This window comes from Anoplopoma fimbria, chromosome 11, assembly GCF_027596085.1.
Source record: "Anoplopoma fimbria isolate UVic2021 breed Golden Eagle Sablefish chromosome 11, Afim_UVic_2022, whole genome shotgun sequence".
Taxonomy (NCBI): domain Eukaryota; kingdom Metazoa; phylum Chordata; class Actinopteri; order Perciformes; family Anoplopomatidae; genus Anoplopoma; species Anoplopoma fimbria.
The window spans coordinates 2,354,001-2,375,813 of record NC_072459.1 but is presented as its reverse complement, the minus strand read 5'-3'; the positions used below and the strand labels follow the sequence as shown (position 1 = coordinate 2,375,813).

At 37.4% G+C, this 21,813-nt stretch overlaps 3 protein-coding genes across 3 annotated transcripts in view; all 3 read right to left on the bottom strand.

Annotated features, from left to right (window-relative positions):
- Positions 1-272: 272 nt before the first annotated feature.
- On the bottom strand, positions 273-15,080 carry xpo6 (exportin 6). Its single transcript, XM_054607778.1, has 24 exons — positions 14,514-15,080; positions 12,438-12,528; positions 12,022-12,134; positions 11,310-11,507; positions 10,347-10,506; positions 9,978-10,055; positions 9,296-9,824; positions 8,463-8,589; positions 8,234-8,343; positions 8,012-8,120; positions 7,727-7,819; positions 7,428-7,497; positions 7,173-7,332; positions 6,446-6,538; positions 5,755-5,899; positions 5,084-5,233; positions 4,720-4,909; positions 4,453-4,608; positions 4,012-4,126; positions 3,725-3,896; positions 3,313-3,474; positions 3,052-3,150; positions 2,330-2,560; positions 273-1,378 (listed from the first exon to the last, which is right to left on the bottom strand). The coding sequence occupies exons 1-24, from the start codon at positions 14,514-14,516 to the stop codon at positions 1,277-1,279; spliced, it is 3,456 nt and encodes a 1,151-aa protein (XP_054463753.1). The 5' UTR covers positions 14,517-15,080; the 3' UTR covers positions 273-1,276.
- Positions 15,081-16,679: 1,599 nt separating this feature from the next.
- antkmt (adenine nucleotide translocase lysine methyltransferase) lies at positions 16,680-20,062 on the bottom strand. Its single transcript, XM_054607901.1, has 6 exons — positions 20,013-20,062; positions 18,453-18,616; positions 18,236-18,340; positions 18,010-18,150; positions 17,841-17,891; positions 16,680-17,394 (listed from the first exon to the last, which is right to left on the bottom strand). The coding sequence occupies exons 2-6, from the start codon at positions 18,612-18,614 to the stop codon at positions 17,173-17,175; spliced, it is 681 nt and encodes a 226-aa protein (XP_054463876.1). The 5' UTR covers positions 18,615-18,616; positions 20,013-20,062; the 3' UTR covers positions 16,680-17,172.
- Positions 20,063-20,379: 317 nt separating this feature from the next.
- Positions 20,380-21,813, bottom strand: part of hirip3 (HIRA interacting protein 3) — a 4,359-nt gene continuing 2,925 nt past the window's right edge. Inside the window, exons 7-8 of the mRNA XM_054607216.1 lie at positions 21,305-21,403; positions 20,380-20,719 (exon numbers count right to left, since the gene is read on the bottom strand). Coding sequence (XP_054463191.1) covers positions 20,532-20,719; positions 21,305-21,403 — 287 coding nt within the window. The 3' untranslated portion in view covers positions 20,380-20,531. The remainder of the gene's footprint in view (positions 20,720-21,304; positions 21,404-21,813) is intronic.

The following is a 21,813-nucleotide window of genomic DNA, read 5'->3' as shown; positions in this document are numbered from 1 at the left end:
TCACCTGTAGGTTGTGCTGTCAAATGAACCAGCAGCCTGTTTCTTTAATATTGTAGTTCTACTATGCATGTTCAGTTAACATCATAACTGAACCTGCATTTACCTTTAAAACAGCAGCCAAGAACAGCTGTGGAGATGCTAAAACATCTGAACATCGAAATCTGTGGACAGACGGCAACATTAAAGCTCCAATCCTCACCGAGCTCAACCTACAGAAAAGATGACGCAACTTTTAATGTCAAGTTTTGTGGAGTCATTTCATCCACTATGAAGATGTTTGTTTATTGTTCTTCCTGTGTTGATGCTTCCTATCTTTAGCATACTACGGCTCAGACGTAGCATTTGTCACATGTGATGTGTCAGATTCCACATATCAAACCTATTGTTGATGCTTCATATCTGTCAAAGGCTTTAGCAATTCTTAAAATTGTAATCTGCTTTGCATTATCCATTAGCTCTGTAAAGACTCAACCCAATAATTTGATCATTTGTGCACACGTTCTAAAAAAATCCAGAATTTAAAAAAAAAAAATCAGTCAGCAGTTGAAGTAGATGCATTTAAATTAAACGGGATTTAAAAAAAGAAGCCATTGACAAGTGTAAAGCGAAACAGTGTAAACATACAGAAAGGTCTTCAATCTCTTTATAAAACCATTATTCTTTCAAGAAATACTGTGACAAAACTGCAAAAGTTGGGCACATAGATCAATAAAAACATGAATTAATCAATACCTGAATTTTTCTAAAAAAAGCACTTTATTAATCAAGCAAGTTTTCTCTTTATCAGAATGGAATGATATGAAAGATCTTAAGTTGAGAATCCGTCTCCTTTGGAGATGAAAAAATTGAAGGCAAAATGAATAAAAGCAGACATTTAAAAACTCAAAATGAGTTGAAAGTGCTCAGTCCCAGCCCAGCTTTGTGGCCGACGCGTGGGAAAGAAGGCCTGGCTCAGACTGCTCCGGGTCTGGGCAAAAGCCAACTGCAGACCAGGTTTAATTTCTTTCCAAATTATCATTGACAACACATTAGGAGGGCGCTGCTTTAAGAAAAATAAAATGATGCGCCCAACCTTCTACAGTAGAGATCAAAGAAATACATCAGCAGCATCCTCAACATCCAGTTACTCGACAATACAATGCGTGTTGTTCTCTCCTATTACTTTGAATAGATGGAGCAACGCAGGATTGGAGAAGGAGTGTTGGGCAAAGTGGTCAGCACAGGCAGTCCTTGAAGATCATAGTTGATGTATGGAGTGGTTCAAGCAGTCGTTGTGCTATAGTTTGATGGTGCCAGTTGGCAGGCTACTATTACACAGTCTGTAGTAGCGAAGGTCATTCACCAGTCGCTGCACGCTTTGAGTGAACGAAGGCAAGTCCTTGAGAAAGAAGAGAAAGGTTGAAGGAATATCAATTCACAGAAGTTGATAATGTGCAAAGAAGAAGAAATCAACATTTAAAAACAACAAGCAAATGGAAAAAACACAAAACTCCCAGTTCGGCAATCATTGTAGTAGCAACCTGTCAATCACAATATAGCCACGCCCTTAAACAACCTGCTTTATTATCTATTTTACTCTAAATGTGACCATAATTTACTAAATGAACATCATGATGTATTGCAGAAGGCTTGAAACTAGTGATTGAGAACAAAAACTCATGTTTACAATGTTTACTGAGGTAATAAATCAAGAGAGAAGTAGAGTCATTTTCTCATTGACTTCTTTCTGCAACTAGAGGTATCTCCCCCTGCTGGCTACTAAAAAGAATGCAATTTTAAAGAATTCCACATTGGATTCACTTTTCAGACCCAGAGATTAAGCAGACTCTTCCAAGGTTAATGGACTCTCACACCCACACAGGTGTTTATATATTCAGTTTGATTTGACACCTGCTTAGATTAGAAATCTAGATTATTTAAAATTTTGGTAAAAATGTTCAATGCTATGAGTACCACAAACAAAAATTCTAGCAGAAATAGCATTTAGGAGAGGTGGGCTGCTGTGTTGTGCTCAGGGAGCAACTTTGGGTTTAGTGGCTCAAGGACACTTTAACATGCAATCATTAGGAGCCAGGGGATCAAACTGCCATCTTTGTGGTTTAAGTGTGACCCGCTCTACCAACTGAGCCACAGCTGGACTTCTCCGTCAGGCTTTCGGCATATGTGCCCAAAGGCTGCACATTACATTACCATGTTACCCAGTAGGTAAATAAAAAAAAAAAAAAACACAGGTCACTGCATACATAAGCATTGGAGCTGTGATTTCAGTATAATTCAGTGGAGTGGAAAGAAAAACAAGCTTGATCAAAAAAATAAAAATAATTCTTACCCGTTCAAGCTTGAAGTTGCGTGCTAGAACAGCTCGTTGGCTGGAGTCCACACCCTGGCAGCCATTGAGGAACTCTGGCATGAAGGCCGAGTAGAAGGCATCAAAGTCTACAGAGGCCATGTTGTAAATAGCAAGGGTGATTTCCTCCTGAAGAAGGTCGTGACTTTTGTGAAGAAGGACTTGCAGCAGAACGTTGATGAAGTGGAAGAGCATCGAGGTCCGGAAAAGCTTCTAAAGAACAATAAAGTAAAGACAATGCAGTATTAACACTGGTCTTAAGCCCTCACTGTGGCTCTCCGTGAATAACAGTGTGTGGATGGAGGTCTTTATCAAAACAGTTGAATCCTTTCATCACAGACATATTATGCAAGAGTGCTTACGAGGGTCAGTTTGTTTCTCTTAACTGTGACATTATAAGAGTTATCAATTTTATTTGATTATTTTCTAATATAAACATGAAAAAAATTGCTGCAGCAGTTACTCTTTTTGCCAGAAGGAGTTGACTTTGACATTTTACATCTGCATGCCCCTTCTTGTAAATGCTGTAGGTGGGAAAGTGTAAAGGGGATCTGATAATGATTGAAAAGTTAAGTTTCCCCTTGAGAACAATCTGCAGACTGGTAAAGGAGCCTGAGTGAAACTGAGAATTTGAACTTGAGTGAACAACTCATTGACATGCTTCACCTCTTAAACAAAGATAGTGACATAAGAGGTCAACTTACTCTGTGGTACAACTTGTGCTTGCTGTTGAGTGACTCCAAATAACAAATATTCTGCTTGAAGATGTGGATGTCAGGCTGCAGGAAAGACTGTCCAAAAGCCTGGAAATGAAGTGTATAGATTTAACAATAACTTCATCAATTAGATGTGGTACAATTAACTCATTTGAAATAAACCATTCTTCTCCTGAAAAAAACAAACAGAAACTCAAACAATGATCAAAGCCTGGGTTTCTTTAGTTTGATTAAAAGGCATACACCCACCTGCATGGCAGCTGTGAACTGGGCCTCATTTTCCATGGTATCTTCCGCTGCTCCTCTTTGGACACTTGTTAAGACTGACGTTTTAAAAAAGTACCTCCAGTTTTGGTGAAGTATTTGGTATAGCAACTCAAACAGCTCTGCCTTGATGTCTGGGGACGACCGCTATCAACAACAAGAGAATAAATTACTGTTTTGATCTGTTAAATTTAAAAAACAAATACATTTAGAAATGATATAATTTTAGTTATCAAGTTCATTTTTTCCACTGACCAATTATTCATTTGTTACACTAGGTACATTTTGTAGGACTTCCAAATGACGGTAATAAGTGATACCATATAAAACTTGTAGGTGCTGGCATGCTCATCAAGCCAACAAATCAAACTCCAGAATGAATCTTAATGCAACTGACCTCTGCCACAACCGGGTAAACCTGCTCCATGCACAAGGAGAGGATGTTGGGTAGGAAGGGCTTGAAAGCTTGACCAGGCTCTTGCACCACCACCTGTAGGATTTTCAGGAACTTCTGGACCACTCTACATCCGGCACTGCCCTCTTGCAGGATACTGGCTGCTAGCTGTTCCCTGGAGCACATACAAAGGACATTACATGAATTAGTGTTAAAAGTGATACCAGCATTTTCACTGTTTGCTCCCTGCCATTTAAATATGTATTCATCTGGACAGGGTGTAATACTACCTTGTGAACATGCTGAGGAAAGTGTGGATAATCTGTCCTGTGAAGGCAACACCCATCTGGACTCGCAACGCCTGAAACAGCGTCAAGAAGAAGGCCAACATCTCATCTGTCACATCTGGGAAAGAGAAGTGACAATTAAAAAGCTGGCCAGTCAACCTCTTGTGACCAAGTTTGTTGAGATTTTCAGGATTTAAAAAAATATATTTATATTAAGTATTATTAATGTGATTTAGTCAAAACAGCTATCCATTATTTATATGCAAACAAAGTATGGCTTTGTACAGAACATGGGACAATTCTTCAGTGATATCCAAATATTTTCTTTTACGCAACATCAATGTGCATTGCTACTGGCTGTGCTGATGAAAGCCATCATACTGTGATCAAATGTAGAACACAAACTGTAGATGGAGAGCCACAACGGGGATGAGAGACACTAACCAGGCTGCTGAATAAAGACTGGGAAGAGGCTGAGGGACACTTGGACAGACTCCTGAAGACTCTGGTAACAGATCTGACGTGATTTGGTGGATTCCCCAGAGATGCTGTCCACGATGTCTCTAAGGACAGGCAGGGTCTGATGTATCACTGCTTTCACTGGAGTAGAAAAACATGGTCAAGAACGCAGGGGGGGGGATAAAGGCTGTCACTACAATTTAAAAAACAAAGTAAGAATGACAAAACAAAAGAAAGAGAAAAAGCACTGACTGTTATCCAGATCGGGTTGCCGTGGAGTATTGTTCACTGTCCCTCTTATTCCCTTATATTCTCGAGTGAGTGCTCCCAACAAGCTGGCATGGTTGCTGGAGCGCGTTTGCCACTGCTGCTCACTCTCTTGTAAATTTGGCCACGGGAGTAGTAGCATGTTGGACAAAGCCCTACACACTAACATGTGAGCCTGTATGTGCACACAAACATAGAAAGAGTAATTACTTCAATTTTACTCCTATTAGGGACATTTTTAGAACTTAAAACTTTGAGGAAAAATAAATATTAATAAATTCAAAGTTACAGAACTGAATATATCTTATAAATGATCGCAACAAAACATTTGCAAAAAACAAACATTTACCTCTTGGGGAAGTCTGCGGGGCTGATTTTCAGTCGTAATGAGGTTGAATATGTTTCGAACAGCTGGCAAAGACACCAGAAACACAGGCCGAACTGTAGAGGTTATGGAAACCATCAGATGGCATGCTGAGAGCAGCAACTTTTCAGGTACCTGGAAACAAAGACAGAATAAGTGTTGAAAAGAGAAACCATTTGTTTACAACACTCTACATGTTTCTCTTTTGACTTTCTTGGCCAAATCCTTAACATTTTCCTCCTATAATAATTTGTTTGCATTATTTACGTCACACAGTAGGTGGAAAGGAGCTTCAAAAATAATGCAATTCTATCACACTAATTACTCAGCTATGTACAAGATGTGAATGAATGCACATTGTCATCATAATGACACTAAAGCAAAGGGAATATTAAGTAAAAGTTCCAGATAAATAAAGTTGAAGATAAACACGATACAATGCTCCTGTGAACATGGGCTAAAGGTTTTAAGTGTTGGTTAATATTTCCCATATCATACTTCCTCCATAATGAACGACTCAACATGAACGCAACAATTTTACATCAAGTATCCGTGAACTACACTTTATTCGACTAATAATCTATTTGAATGTTTTTATTGATACAAATAAGACATCTGCATGAATGATATTGAAGCATTAGTATGAGGCAAGCTACCTTTGCTGTGATGAGAGGGCTACTGGCATCTATTGTAGATGTGATGAGGTTCATGAACTGGCTCTGGTTTTGAGTGTGGACCTCACTGTAGAACTGTGCAAGCCAATGAGAGTAGGCTTGCAAAGCGGCAAGGGCCTGTGCATGTCTGTAAAAAACAAAACAACACACACAGTTAGAACATGATCACATGATGGACTCAAGCAAACATACTTGCTTCTTCTTTATTCAGCCTAACCTAATTTATTCAAAATCTGCTTTTAGAAAATTAATTGTGAAGTGTTCCATTTATGGTTGTATTAATTGTGTTTGTAATGAATTTCTAAAAAGCACTGAAGCATTACATTAAAATGGAGTAAATCACAGAAATACAATTGTTCTGTAGTTTCATTTTGTTAAACAGTAGCTCTCAGTGCTATGAACAAAGGTTACTTCACCAACATTGTGCAAGCAGCCAGGGCTGCTATTCAGTGGCTTTTGTTAATGCAGGGGAAAACATCTGATAAGTGTCTAAATTTATACAAACACTCCATTTACCTATTGTTTTTTCAGTTACGCCGCAAAGAGCATTTGATTACAGAACAGTGTCGTCGTCGTATTTGTTATTAAAACTTTTCTAAACAGCTGTTCTCATAAACAAATAGCGTGACATCCATGTCCGGGTTGGGTTTTGCTTTAAACATGTGATACTCACACATCAGTGAGGTCTGGCTTGAGCACAGAAGGCACAGCGGTCTCCAGGTCATAAAGGCTGGTCTGAGAGCCGTAGCACGTCACTTCGACCAACCTTGAAAGTGAAACACATGGTGATAATTTGCTCTTTCATTGGAGCAACAGTCAACAGAAAATCAACCACTAACACTTCTTATTTGTAAATGTATACCACTTGAAATAGTATGAAAAACAATGAATACATTTTAACACTAAATAACTTAAACAGAACACAAAAACAGAAACCAACCAACTAAGCGTTAGTCGAGATTCAATAATATTGACTGTAGAATTTGTTAAACGATTAATTGCTGTTAAGTTAACTGTTGACTATTTTGATAAGAAAGTAATTTGTTTCAGTCATAGGAAAATAAAGTCAAAATTCTCTGACTCCAGCTTCTTAAATGTGAATATTTTTCTGGTTTCTTTACTCTTCTATGATAGTAAACTGGATATCTTTAACTAAAACTAGACATTTGAAAATGTAATTTTAGGCTTTGGGATACATTTATCACCATTTTCTGACATTTTATAGACCAAATACCTAATCACTTAAATCGAGAAAATAATCAACAGACTTATCAACAAGGAAAATAACCCTTAGTTGCAGCTCTAGAATGTGTACTATTAGAAACATAGTAAAATATAAACTCATGACGTATTAACTACAATCAATTATTAATGTTTTGGAAGAGTATCAGTGCACACACCTCTCCACCACTGCCAGGGCGTCATTGAAACGTGCAGCAAAAACCTCTCCAATGAAATGCTCAGCCAAGCGTCCGACAGCTTGAAGTAGAGAGCTGAGGTCCCTGAGCGAACAATGAAGTCGCCGGCAATCATTCTCTGCTGTGATATTAAGCCTCCGACCTGAAAGAAGGACAAAGTGATAGATCATTCACACAGTTTACTATATATAATTTGCATCACCCAATGCAAATGTATCTCAAAAAACAAATACTTACTTGTGCCAGTGGTGACAATAAACTGCTGCAAACCCAGGTATACGTCCAGATTATCTTGGAGGACTGGAAACTTGAGAGAGAAAAGAGGAATAAGGATGAGGTTGCTACTGATAAATCAAAATACATCTCTTGACATGTAATAATATCACCAACAGCCATGTGAAAATATTCTGCTTCTTTTGCATATTCTTTAATTAGTTTTTAGTTGTTACTGTATACTATATACATACAAACACCTAACATGCACAATATGTAATTAATAGACAAAGAAATTAAAATAAAGAGAGATTTTCTCTTACCAAAGTAGAAAATGCATGGGATGGGAGCAGCTCCATCACCTTGGCAACCACCTCCAGACTCTGACGCAGGTACCTTTGCCACTCCGTCTGTTGCTATAGTTACCAAAACGAAAGAGAAAATAAAGACTTTCAAGTAAAGATAAAGGCCATTGTAATGTATGTGGGTCTTAAAGAGGTTAATATGCTAATAATGTAATAATCTTTATTTTTGAGAGAGATACAAAGGACTTAAATAATAGGTAAAAATGTGCAACTGACAGTGAAATATACGTAAATTGTTCTTACGTCATCATCCAGAGTTTCATCATCCAGCTCTTCTAACTGGGCCTGATTGTATCTGAACTGAATGCGATTCAGTACTTCCCTTAACAGAAGAACTAAGGCATCTTTGTACCTGTCCAACCAAACACAAACATATTTAATGAGCACATTTTAAACAAAAGCAACAACAAATGAATAACAACACATCAGGCATTTTATACACTTGATTGCATATTAGCGACTTACCTATTTAGAACACTTTCTCTGTCAGCGAGTCTGCTTTTGATTTTGGTTGTAAGAAAATCCAGAAACACACTCCATATCTCCAAACAGGCAAAGTAGCCTTCATGGGTAGGCTGTTGAACCAATGAGAAGCAGGTATTTTAATCTGTCTACATTTTATTTCAAGGAACCTGTATAAATCAACAACCATTTCTGTATTGCATTAGCAACTGCCTGACACAATAATCATTACCTGGTTGAAGGTGTACTTGAAAAGCAGGCCAAGAAACTCTACAATTGGAAACTGAGGACTGGACTCAATTCGCCTCAAGTGAACACTGACAAACAGGCGCAGAAAATCTGTGAACTTTTCCAAGTAACTGCAAGATGAAAGAGAAAACGTGAACCAAACAAAACATTAAAATCAACTCAAAAGTAATATAGTATATGCTGGTTGATAACAATATCATTTCTCAAAGCATGTTACATTACCATGGCCTTAATTTCCATCTTGACAACAGACAGTGACAATGCAGGTTGTGTGTCTGCACATACTGCAAGACCACTCATGGAAATATCAAATGCGTCTGATAATGATTTCATGTCACAGCTGAGGTGAGGTAATGAAATGAAGCTTTATGACTTAAGTCTGGAATCACCTGTATGAATATATACAGATCATATACTGTATAAATAAAAATCTAATGGGACCATAGCGACATGTGATCATTCTCTAGAACTATGTAGTTATTGAAAACCAGACCAAATTTGTGCAATTCACAAGTTTTCAAGGTTAACACAGGAAGAAAGAATAGATGAGAATGACACATATGCAGAAACTGAGATAAATGGCAGTTTAGAGCCAGTGTAGACACCAGCTGTGATGAAAACAACAGCGTTTAAAGAGATGGACTAATGACTCAGAAATACCACAGTGCAACTTCTGACTGCAAATTAGCTCCTTGTACAACAAAAGGAAATATGACCAATTGCAGACCTCATGGTGACATTGTCAAGATAGAATACTCTCTAGTCTGCAAAGCCTTGCGTATGCACACATATTAGTGTAAACTGATTGTGCCATACCTCTCATCAAGTTCTTGCAGGCGGGTCTTGACTGTATGAGCGTTATTCTCTCGTGTCAGCTTCTGCAGGAGGAAGAAGGTCTGCTGGAACATGCGCAACAGGTACTCTTCAAAATCCATTGGAACACAGTTCTTTGACACAAGCTCGTTGACACAGGTCATGGCGTAAACACCAAGCCGGGCACGATCCACCTTGTTGCCCTCACTCTGCTGTCCGTTTCGCCCTCCTCCATTTGATGCTGGTGGCATTGTCCCAGGATTAAGCTGACCATTAGAGGAGGTGTGTGAGGAGATGAAGGACCCTGGCTTGGCCTTTGTCCGAAGATCACAACCAAAACGTGCAAAATGAAAAATGGATGCCAGCAGGGTGGGTGTGATGCTTGTGGACAGAGGGATCCAGCTGAACAGGTGAGCCAAACACTCCAAAACGAGACAACAGAGCTGCTGACTCTCATTGTCCAATGCTGCCATGGGCTGGCAAAGCAGCTTTGAGTACTGACTGCCCTGAAACAAACTGCCCAGCAATTCCACTGATGGAGTGAAGAGACAAACAATGGTCTGGTTAACACATAATAAAACGTCATCGATGTTAGGAAATACAAATAAGCATAACTACTGAAGGATTATCACCATATTATAAGCAAGTCTTTGCAGTTTATCTTACTAAAGGACAGTTCACTCACCACTTTCCCCTGAGGTGGGCGAGGGAGGAGGGGTGGAAGCTATGACACTGTGTTTGTCCCAATATGTCTCCAGAATACCTGACAAACAAGACGTGACAAGAAACCAATTATCTACATATACTGAAGGTTTACGACCAAAACATTCGTTCTGACTGACAGCCTGACTCCTTACTGTAGATGTGCCTCAGTCTGAAAATGTGATTTGCTTTCAGTCTAGCCCTTACATGGATTTAATTTGATATCACCCATGTGCATGTATCAACTAGTAGTTCTGTGCAGTCCCTACCATTGACCTATGAGCAACTACAACTGGGGAACAATGTACAAAGGGAAATCACTTTTGAACAAAGTATTAAAGGTTGTTCTCACCCGTCAACAGTCCAAGCACTGTCGGTACCTGCTCCAGCAGCAGTTTACGCAACTCATCTTTCCTGGCGACACTCAGGTCTTCTCGAGGACACGCAAGTTCCTCCGATGTGGTTTTCAACATCATCAACCCCAACGAAGCCAGAGCTGGAGACTGGATCAACTGTGGTTTACAAGAGATTAACAGACAATAGCTCTATCAATAAAGATTATGTATTTTGGGATATTTTTTTTCTTATGTTTTAAATGTCACCAAGCACACATATCTTCACATTATTTTTGGCAAAATTGGCCTAATTTGCTCTAAAGGTAGGACATTCACAATACATTGCAACCATATATACACTAGACATGTCCAATCAGCTGTGATTTTACTCTGAGGCCCAGCCCTTTTCTCCAAAAGAAGAGGTACTTCCAATGTGGACTGTTGACTTTTAAAATTTGATCAATGTTATCCATTGGATTATAATTTTGTAATAAAATAAACTGATTCCGTCCCTCTTAGATGATTCATTACCTGCAAATGTCAAAGCTCTTTTCATTACTGTTTTCTGGAGCAATAGTCCAAACTATCCTCCAGGCAAAAGTACAATGTTGTAGAATTTCTTGTAGGTCATAAATAGCTTCTGCACTTGTTTACGTCAAGCCACATCTTCATAGCATACATTGACTTCTTTTGTTTTGGGAGACTGCAAACACTAAAGAATACATTGTTCCAAACTTACAGGGTTAAATAAAAAGAAAGCTGAAATTAAGCTTGAATAAATTTGACAGATGTGCTATCAGAGAACAATTGTTTAGTCCAACATAATCTATGATTTTGAAGTCTTGTAGTTTTATTGTAACTTCTGTGTCTTTGACAACTTTTGTTAAGTATTAAACAATATATCAAAACGCACCTAATTAATGATGATTGAAATGTACACTAAACCTTTCAAAAGCAGAAAAGACGACAGCGGGGCTTACCTGAAGGGTGTTTGTAAAGAAATCATGATAAAACATTGGCCAGTCTTGGCGACCAATGTCCACAATGACTTTGCAGAGTTTGTTACGGATAAAAAAGGGCACCGATTTGTGCTGAGCAAGTAGGAGTTTGGGCAGACAGCTGCGAATCTCCATCTTGTCTTGTGAAGCAACACCAATCCACATCTTGTTCACCAGGTTCTGAAAGTGAAAGGGAACAATCAGCGGTGTTTTGTTTGAAAGAGACTACAAGTTTATACAAACAATATCTTTTTACAGTTCTCAATAATCTGTGTAATCAGTAACTCCTTTGAGTGATGATTCATTTTTGAAGGAAAAAATATTTAACAAAATATTGCCCACTGAAAAACATACTAACACACCTTCATTTACAAACCTACTGCTGAAAATGAAACACCTACATTTAAGCATCTATAGCTCAGATGCATTAGAGAAGGTGAAAGTTTGTCAAAAGGGGTCACAGGATGTACATGCAAAATGTATGACATATTTAGTCAACTGGTTTTGCAGAATTAAAGAAATGGGGAAACTAGAACAGTGTGAAACAAATTCTGTACTCAGTACCTGTAAAGCAATACCATTATCTGTGTACTGTACTATCATATCTGTGTTATTTTCAAAGAATGAAAACCTCAGTAGGGCACTAGGCAGTCATCGTAACTGAAAAAAATGATTTCCCACCGCAAGGACTTACTTCAAATACTGTGAGGCTGTACATCATTACATACTCATTCCGAGTGTTGGAAAGAAAGAACAAGCAGTGGCGCCACGCTCCAGTCTGCTGTGCAAAGTTATTCAGCAGCTCTTCTGCAGAAAAAAGGAAGTAGACATGACAAAAAAGTAGTTCACTTACAGACAGACTGAAAATAATGCGCCACAACACAGGAAGTGTATAAAAAGCAACGCAAGAAATACTTAGAATAATAGAAAGCAAATAACTTCAGGTCACACTAAACCTATACTACAGTATATGGCAGTAAACAGTACATGGTATATGGGGATCAGGACTTCTAAATCAAATATGTGTCAACCGCCTAAAGAATTTCAGAGAGCATCAGATTTGGAAAAAAACCTTAACCGTTTGACATGGTTTTAGAAGGTCACACTTACCTATTTCTCTCTTTCGCTCATTGGTTGTGCAGCTGTGAAAGAATTCAGTCATAAGGCTCTCCAATGCACGCAGTGACTCCTCCTCTGAAGCCTATTGGATTACAAAAAAGTTTGAATACAAACACACATTTAGACCATCTATTTGACAATATGCAAAACCACTGAATGCTGTATTTGTGTCATAATCGTATAACCAGTATCCGTTTGACAGGTACAATTTGGTGGTGTTCTCGTAATTCAGTATAGATGCCTCACAAAACAAGAAATCCATCCTCACAGTGAAGAGAACAATGCATTACCTGTCAAGTGTTTAACATATCTCATATTTATCATGCATTTAGCTTTCATACAAGTTCTTATCAATTAATGTGTTGACAAAGAATGACATGTTGCCTTGTTGGCTGATTTGAAGAGATTATTGATGTTGGTGAGATGTCGGTGCTTGCAGCCTTATCTACCATCTTGCTCAGGTGGATCTAGTGAGTTGGAAACTTATCTCCACATACCCGTGCTATAGTTGGTCATTGAACCCTTATCAGTGATTGTTGGGTAGGTACTGGCTTTGTCTCATGAAAACATAATTCACAACTGCGATCTGACTTGCTCATAAAGACTAGTTCAGCATCGTGGAACAGCCGACACCAAAAACCACAGAGAGGCGGCCTCTGTTGACACTTTCAAGCTTCAGCTAAAAACACATCTATTCCGCCAAGCATTCTTCAATAACGGCGCTTAGTCCCAAAACTATCCCTCAATCGAGCTTTTATGTACTCATTCACTTCTATGTACAGTAGCAGTCAAAAGTTTGGACACACCTTCTCATTAAACTACTTTGAAGTATGTAAAATATAAAACATATTCTGGTTTGTTGAGCATTTGTTTGTTTACCACATAATTCCATATGTGTTCCTTCATAGTTTGGATGTCTTCAATATTAATCTACAATGTAGAAAAAAACAAAAATAAAGTAAAAACAATTGAATGTGAAGGTGTGTCTAAACTTTTGACTGGTACTGTATGTACAATTTTTAAATGTAATATGTTTTTCTGTTTTATTGATATGACATTTCCTGTTGTTGCTCTGTACAAACTTGCTATTCTGTTACTATTCTTTATTTAGTAACAAAAGGTTTTTAGTTTATCATCTTAATTGTTTCAAATACTGCTACTTCGATTATTATTATTAGTCACATTACTACCCCTATTTTCATGGCTATAATTCTACTGTAATAATTGCTGGTGTTATTATAAGTAGTCTTATTATATGAATCATTTATGTCATATACATTGAATGTGTTGTATCTCTGTTATGCTGCTCATTCTGTACACATGACATCTATTGCATTCTGTCCATCCTGGGAGAAGGATCCCTCCTCTGTCGTTCTCCCAGAGGTTTCTTCCTTTTTTCTCCCTGTTAAAGGGGTTTTTTAGGGGAGTTTTTCCTGTGCCGATGTGAGGGAAGGACAGAGGATGTCCCATGTGTACAGATTGTAAAGCCCTCTGAGGCAAATTTGTAATTTGTGATTCTGGGCTATACAAAATAAACTGAATTGAATTGAATTGAAATATACAGCACTTTGAGCTACTTAGTCTGTATGTAATGTGCAATAAATTGTGCAAATGTGCAAATTATTATTGAGGATTGCATGAGAATCCCAGCTGCATTTCACATCAACACCCTGCTTTTGAAGGTGGGAGCAGCAGGGCCTTGCCTTGCATAAAGGAGATAGCACATTGAGATTGTTAAAGAGCAGTTCCTGTCACAGGCAGGTCTGAATTCCTCAAATAAGCCACAACTTGCTGAAGCTCAGCACCACTTGCAGCAAATGTTGTATTTTGCAAGATGGGCGTCGTGCAGCGTGAGATGGCTTAACTGGCTGTCACACCAGTGGAACACAGTCATGTGGCCCTGAGGACTGCAGTGCATGCATTCAGACACAATTAACTGCATGCATACACATTTAAATCACATTACACACATGTTCAAATGCACATGCAACCCCCTTTTTTTTTTTGCATACATGTTAAGTTATTTGCATGCAAGACAGGAAGACACAGGTGGAGAATGATACTCACCATGTTGATGCTTTCTTCAGTTTATGTGCTCTTGGATTAATTACAGTAATCAGACATGAGCTCTGCGGCTAGCTCAGGTTAGCTTAGGTTAGCTCAGGTTAGCTCAGGTGCTGCAGGCTAACGGGACCGCAGAGGAGGCTCATCGTGGTCTGCTCTGCCCGGGTCGACCCTCCACGAACCCCCGAGCTCAGCAGGCTGGTTTACTGTCGACCTAGTTCACAATAAACCCGCACAACCCCAGCTCCTGTGCGGAGAAACGTGCAGCCTCAATTAGCCTTCGAAGCTAAGTTACCCGGATGTTAACGCTGCAGCGGATGGCTAGCTCGTTAGCTCGTTAGCTAGCTAGCTGTCAAACAGGCTTTTATTCTGCGGCTGTTGGCCTTAAAGTCTGTAAAGTCAAAGTTATTCAACATGCAAGATTAAGTTAAACATCAGACACGTAATATACATGCAGTAAATAGATAATACTATAAGCGTTTGTTCCTGTTATTCCGCTTTTCAACGCTTAGGGCGGCTCAAGAATACGGCTAGCTCCGCTGCGCAACTTCCTCTTTAGCTGCAAAAATAAACCACATGTGTCAAAGTCGGTCACAACAATAAAAGCACGAGCTTCCGGTTGTATCTTTTTAAAATTAATGATTTTTTTTTTTTTTTCAAATACTCGAGACAAAGTTTGTGAGTAACATTGTGCAGATAAATTCTAAAAGTAAGCAGCAGTGACTTTATTTTATTTTATTTTATTTTTTTATTTTATTTTTTTATTTTATTTTATTTTATTTTATTTTATTTTATTTTATTTTATTTTTATTTTTTGATCTTTTATTTTATTTTATTTTTATTTTATTTATTATTTTATTTTATTTTTCATTTAATTTAATTCAATTACATTTTTCACTTTCTTTTTATTTTATTTTTTTTAACAACAAAACATAACAAATAAGGTAGTCATCATAGACATTTAGTCAAATTAACCAACAAAGATTTTTTATTTTTATATATTTTTTTCATTTAGGAATGTTGATCCAGCATAAACACATGTATCCTTGACAAAGACAGAAAGAAAAACAAAATCAATAATCAATAAGCAGTGACTTTTAAGTGAAACACCTGCCTACTTAAAAACATATATATTTACATTTATATATTCTTATCCCTTAAAGTACATTTAAGGCATAGTTTTGTAATTACTTTCCTTATGTATTATATGTATTCCATGTTTCAGTTTGTATTTGTAATCTGTAGTTGTTGCATTCATAGGGACTTGTAGCATTACTTTTGTGTAGGAGTAAATGCAGGGGTACAAACCCAAACCCGGCTTATTCTCACACGCACATAAATGCACACATATGAACTTACACACACACACACACACACACACATACACACACACTCACGCTCATTCACATCTTGACTCATTGCTTTTTTTCCCCTTTGTTTTCTTGTTGTTTATAATGTATTGTTATTATAAATCATATCTTGTAAAAATGCTTTTTCAACAATATTTCATAACACATGTATATTCTTTTTGTATTCGTTATAGTATTGTGATTTTTTTAAATTTATATTATATAGGTGGAGGCTTCAAATAAGCCCAGTGGGCTTTCTGCCTCCTCCTGCACTGTAATATTATTTATCAGTTATGTTTTTTATATTTTTCAATTGTGCAAATAAACTAAACTAAAACTAAAACATATGCAAAATGCTCATAATATGGTCTTTCTGCTTGATAGCGTGGTAACGTTAACTCCCTCATAACTGATTCTTTATTTAAAGGACCTTCCAAACATTGTTACGCAATTTGATGAAATCTGCACCTCTAGGGACGTTTGGATTTCTCTCCCCTTTTCGCCTTTTCTTATACATAGCATACAGATTAATGCTGTTACGTATGTCTTGGAAGGACATTGATCGTGTAGTTAATGTGGAATTTTGTTTAAATGATTTATTGTAAAAAGTATATTACTACAATGACATGTTAAGGTCACTGTAAACCAATATTTTATGTCAGCCAAAGTGGAAATTTCATCCGAATGGTATACATTGCCTGTAATAAAGTAACATATTAAGAATCCGGGACATGGTGAATGATAAAAGGCAATGAACAATACATACAAAGAATCTGTTTATGAGATCAGGAAAAACAGAGCCTGGAGAGCCTTTGACCAGCAAACATAAAGTCTTTTTATTTTGTGTACATTCTACTTATAGAAAACAAGCTGCATCATAGAATCAAAAATTCCCTCTGAAGTTGCCCAACAATTTATAGGCCTATGTAATAAATATTAAGTAATAACAACAGCAACAACAACAATAATGACTAACAAGCTGCATCATAGAATCAAAAATTCCCTCTGAAGTTGTCAAACTATATATAGGCCTGTATAAGAATTATTAAGTAATAACAACAACAATAATAATAATGACTAAAAATCAATAAACACTTAAAACTAAATAAAATAATCTTCAGCAGAAAAAATACAGATGATGCAACATTTTAGAACTTGCTCCCCCGAGGCAGGCAATTCCTAAAATGTCTACAGTGTTTTTGAAAGAAAACGGTATTGACATATTTTAAGGAGTAAGTTAATTAATTACTTTGATTTAATGTTACCACTATGGAGTGCAAAAGTCTAGTAACATTTATGTAGCTTCAAGTGGATCATTCCTCCTTGGTTAGTTCATTGTTAAGGTTGCTTTCTGTAAGCTTGTCATTTTTCTTGGAGGTGTGCTGTCTTTGTGCCTGCATGCTATATGCCCAGGCTCTGTCCACACCATGTCCCTCAATCCTGCAGGGTGTCCAGTCAGGAAAGGGAAAACGACCAGCTACCACTAAAGCATCATTAGGAAGCTCAGTATGTAACTTCTGCTGCAGTAATGAAAGCTAGGAACACAAGGGCACCATTAAAGATAACTGTAACACGTCAACAGAAAATGACTGAAATTGACCCATGATAATGAATCTGAACAATGTGAGGGAAGATTATTCTTAGATAAAAAATGTTTTACGTTCATGGTCCCCAGGTTCCTTTGAACAAGTTGCAGCCACCTGGTTTAAACATCACAAACAATTTAGAAGCAAGGCTGTCTCCTTAAAAAAATCTCTGAGTGGAAGAACATTTAGATGGTAAAGTATTTTATTTAATAGTAAAATCAGCAACAATGCAACCTGGAATAAAGGCATCCTGTTTCTCGACACAGTGAAGAGGTTCTGCAATAATAATAACTTTTACTAAAGCTTAATTTCTTCTCTATTTCTGCATTATTTGCTTGGCTGTGTGCTATATTGAGATGGTCTTTTTGTTTGTATCTGTTTATTACATTACTCACCACACTAGGAGCCAGAAATACTGTGACATTTCTGCATTCTCTCAAGTCGACCTGTGAGGAGATACAAGGTAAGAAAAATTGAGAAATTGTGTCATTGAAAGGTGGCAACTCTTTGCAAATTTGAACACGAGTGTTACTAATGCCATAATACAAGTGATGAATGTCAAACCTTCCAGAGATCTTCCTTTCGGTACGACACTTTCTCATGATGTCCTGCTCTCCAGGCATTAAAGTGGGACAGGCGAACAAGCCAAGGGTTGAGCTCATAACCAATAGCAGGAGTGAAACCCTGCTGATGTGCTTCCAAGACCTGAAGGGTTAAAAATGACCACGGTCAAAAAACAATGCTAACCAGCGCACTAAAAAAGGAGCCAAATTAGCTTGCATATGCTTACAATGCGGCCATCACCAGATCCCAGATCCACAAGGCCCCCCTTACGGCCTCTCAACAGTGTCATGACATGAGCTACTTGAGCTCTGCTGGCAGGAATGTACGGGACCTGACAGATATTTAGAAGAGCTTCAGATAAAAACCTTAGACAAAATTGTTGTACAGATTTTGCAAGTAGATTTACATAGTCATTGAAAGTGTAATGAAGATGTAGACCATACCTGTAGCCTCAAGGGGACTTTCCGGAAGCCTGGTTGAATGATTCCCACCCATATGGCATATACAGTAAGCCCAGTGCCAGCAGCTATCTGAGCAACACCCCATCCTCCGAGCTGCTTCTTCCTGAAATCAGCAAAGGCCTCATCTGGTGCATCGTTATCCATTCCTGCACAAAATGTGTAGTTTGGGGTTTAAGTTGATCTAACTTTAGAAAATATACTCAGTGAAAGGGTTATAGAATATGTATTATTTTCATAGTATGATATTGTATATTCTGTGGCAAAGAAAAAAATGTATCTCACTCCATGCATACAGTATACTGTATACACCACTGTGGTGGACTGGCTCGGCGACCTTCAATTATCACTACCTTGTTCCTTTTTGCTTCACCAGGTTGTTTTTCCTGTTTGTTAACAATCCTCTTCTCCTTCTACACCCACAAAAGCCAGTTTTTCAAAACACACCATTGGGGTCAATTTTGCTAAGAAAAAGGTTAGTTGGTGCAAATACATCAGATGGATTTAGACTACTAGTTAGTGAATCAGCTGTTTGGAGGTAAACCTGTAAAAACAATAAAGTACCATACCATTGGAGGCTGTACTGGTATAGAATGTGCAGACATTTGATAAGAACTTATTACCTTATTGTTGTATAGTATGTGTATATTACCTTATTGTTGTATCTGTGTCTTGTGTATGTTGTCTGTGTATTGTATAGTATGTGTATTTATTGTCTGTGTAGTTGTATAGTATGTGTATTTATTGTCTGTGTAGTTGTATAGTATGTGTATTTATTGTCTGTGTAGTTGTATAGTATGTGTATTTATTGTCTGTGTAGTTGTATAGTATGTGTATTTATTGTCTGTGTAGTTGTATAGTATGTGTATTTATTGTCTGTGTAGTTGTATAGTATGTGTATTTATTGTCTGTGTAGTTGTATAGTATGTGTATTTATTGTCTGTGTAGTTGTATAGTATGTGTATTTATTGTCTGTGTAGTTGTATAGTATGTGTATTTATTGTCTGTGTAGTTGTATAGTATGTGTATTTATTGTCTGTGTAGTTGTATAGTATGTGTATTTATTGTCTGTGTAGTTGTATAGTATGTGTATTTATTGTCTGTGTAGTTGTATAGTATGTGTATTTATTGTCTGTGTAGTTGTATAGTATGTGTATTTATTGTCTGTGTCTGTGTAGTTGAGCTGCTGCAACACTTGAATTTCCCCCATGGGGATCAATAAAGGAATATAATAAACCTAGGGAATAAAAAATAAATAAAAATAAATATGAATCATTACAAAACATTTTTTTTTATAAATGAGTTGAAGCCATTTCCATCCAGTCTACACATAAAATGTAAAGTTTTTCTCTATTTTCTTTTGTTGTTGTTTTCCTCTCAGACATGCGTCACAGCAGCAGCTTGAGGGTGACATTCATGCAGTTATTTTATTTGTGTAGTTTAGTTCTGACACAACAGCAGCAGAACACAACGCTTCTGTATTCATGGGAAACACGCAACAAATGTTTTGGCATTAAAGTATTTAACAAGGAATATCTCATTGACCTGGAGAAGTGCGTGTCGACCACAGACGTATGAAGAAAACAGTAGAGACGCACCGGTCCGTCCACTAAATATTCCGTGTATCCCAGAGCCTTCAGACTTTCGTTCCGCACATATTTTCAAGTGTAAAAACATAAAAGTTGTGCAGCTCAACTCAGAATTTCGCCAAATATTATTATTTGCTCTTTGCCAATTTTATGGACATGAGTGTATTACTTTGCCGTCTCGTCCCTGTAAATAATTCTATGTCCTTTTACACAGTTTTTAGTTCAACACTCTTTATGCTTTGATTCACTGGTTAAAATAAAATTGTTGTTCAATAAGATCACAATACCTTTATTTGAAATATAACAAACATTAATTTGACATTACAATACATTTAACCTAATTTATCATTTTTTTTCTCCAAAAGATGAAAGAAATACTTTGCAATGGTATGAAAATAATTTATACACCCAATTTGATCAAAGAAAAGGAAACGCTCATATCCAAATGGATAGAGCGCAAGTGGAGGTGTCGCTGTCAGTTGCTTTCTGCATCGTCGCTGATGATCCCCTGCAGGTTGGCCCAGTCTGTAGCTCTCCTCTGCCCTCTGTGGGAGTTGTTTTCCTCGTCGCTATCAGAGCCAGAGTTCAGAGAGCGCAGATATGTCGAGGACGGAGGGCTATTCTGATCCTGCCATGCTGAGGCTCCTCTGCGTTTCGGTCGACCTGGGGGAGGTTTCCACATTATCTTCCTTCATAAATATCTTCATATATAATAAGTATATTATTTCACAGTGTGTGGTGTATGCAACAGGTTTGATATTGCTTTGGATGGCGGAGTTTTCTATTTGAGAAACAACTAAATGTCTACTATGATTCATCTCACCAAAGTACAGTATAATGACAAACTATTAATTGAAATGTTTTTTCTGACAGTGCCAACTATGTTAACATTAACAGTGCGTACGCATCACATTGACAATGTAACCATCATCTTCCTCACCAATATGCTATTATTGCCAAGACAATGCATTCATACCTATTTGCTTATCTAGAATAAGATTGATCGTGATGTAAAATCAACTAGTCTTTCCTGTATTGACTATAGATATGCACAATAAATAAGCCAAAAAAATGGAATTTACACAAATTGAGGGGAACATGCAGCCAAATTGTGCACTTTCCTCGGCCAGTGGATCATTGTAAGAAACTGTGCGTGGCTACTTAGAAGAACTAAATAATGACTCTCTAGAACTAGAAAATCACACTGGAAATGGATGTCAACACTGTAGAAAAGAAACAAATAGTTACCTGTTGTGGCAATGATGTTGCTGACATCGAGTTCAGCTAGTTCCCGAGATTCCTCTCTTTTCATTCTGACTTTTTTGCATTTCTTAATAGATGGCTGACCTGTGTGAAAAAAACACACGTTATCACTTTAACCAATGATTCACTTAGTTAAACATATTTTTTAAATTCTAAAGAAAATGATAAAAGTTACATTTTTAATCATAGATGGTATAGGTGTTTGTTTTGAGTTTTCGATTACTCTTTTTTAAGCACAACAAATTAAAACCATCTCACTGTATAGTAGAAATTATGAGAACTAGAAAAACAGAGAAATCAAAAACAAACTACAGAGGTAAGTGGTTGGCAAACATCTTGAAAGCCTAAAGTTAGATGGTGTTGTGTATGAAGTTGTCCTTCTGGTGACACAACAGAACACAAGGATTTGTTTTCTGGAGGCCACAAATATCCCCTTTACTCTTTCACCACTTATAATCCACTGGAAATACATGCAAGACCTTGTAATGAGCAAA

Coding starts and splice junctions, on each gene's coding strand:
- antkmt (XM_054607901.1), bottom strand. CDS start 18,614: ATGGATAACGATGCACCAGATGAGGCCTTTGCTGATTTCAGGAAGAAG. Junction 18,341..18,452: donor AAGTCCCCTTGAGGCTACAG/GTATGGTCTACA, acceptor AATATCTGTCAG/GTCCCGTACATTCCTGCCAG. Junction 17,395..17,840: donor TATTTCTGGCTCCTAGTGTG/GTGAGTAATGTA, acceptor TTGTGTTCCTAG/CTTTCATTACTGCAGCAGAA.
- xpo6 (XM_054607778.1), bottom strand. Junction 7,820..8,011: donor ATGAAACTCTGGATGATGAC/GTAAGAACAATT, acceptor TGGTAACTATAG/CAACAGACGGAGTGGCAAAG. Junction 3,897..4,011: donor TTCCTCAGCATGTTCACAAG/GTAGTATTACAC, acceptor TATGTGCTCCAG/GGAACAGCTAGCAGCCAGTA.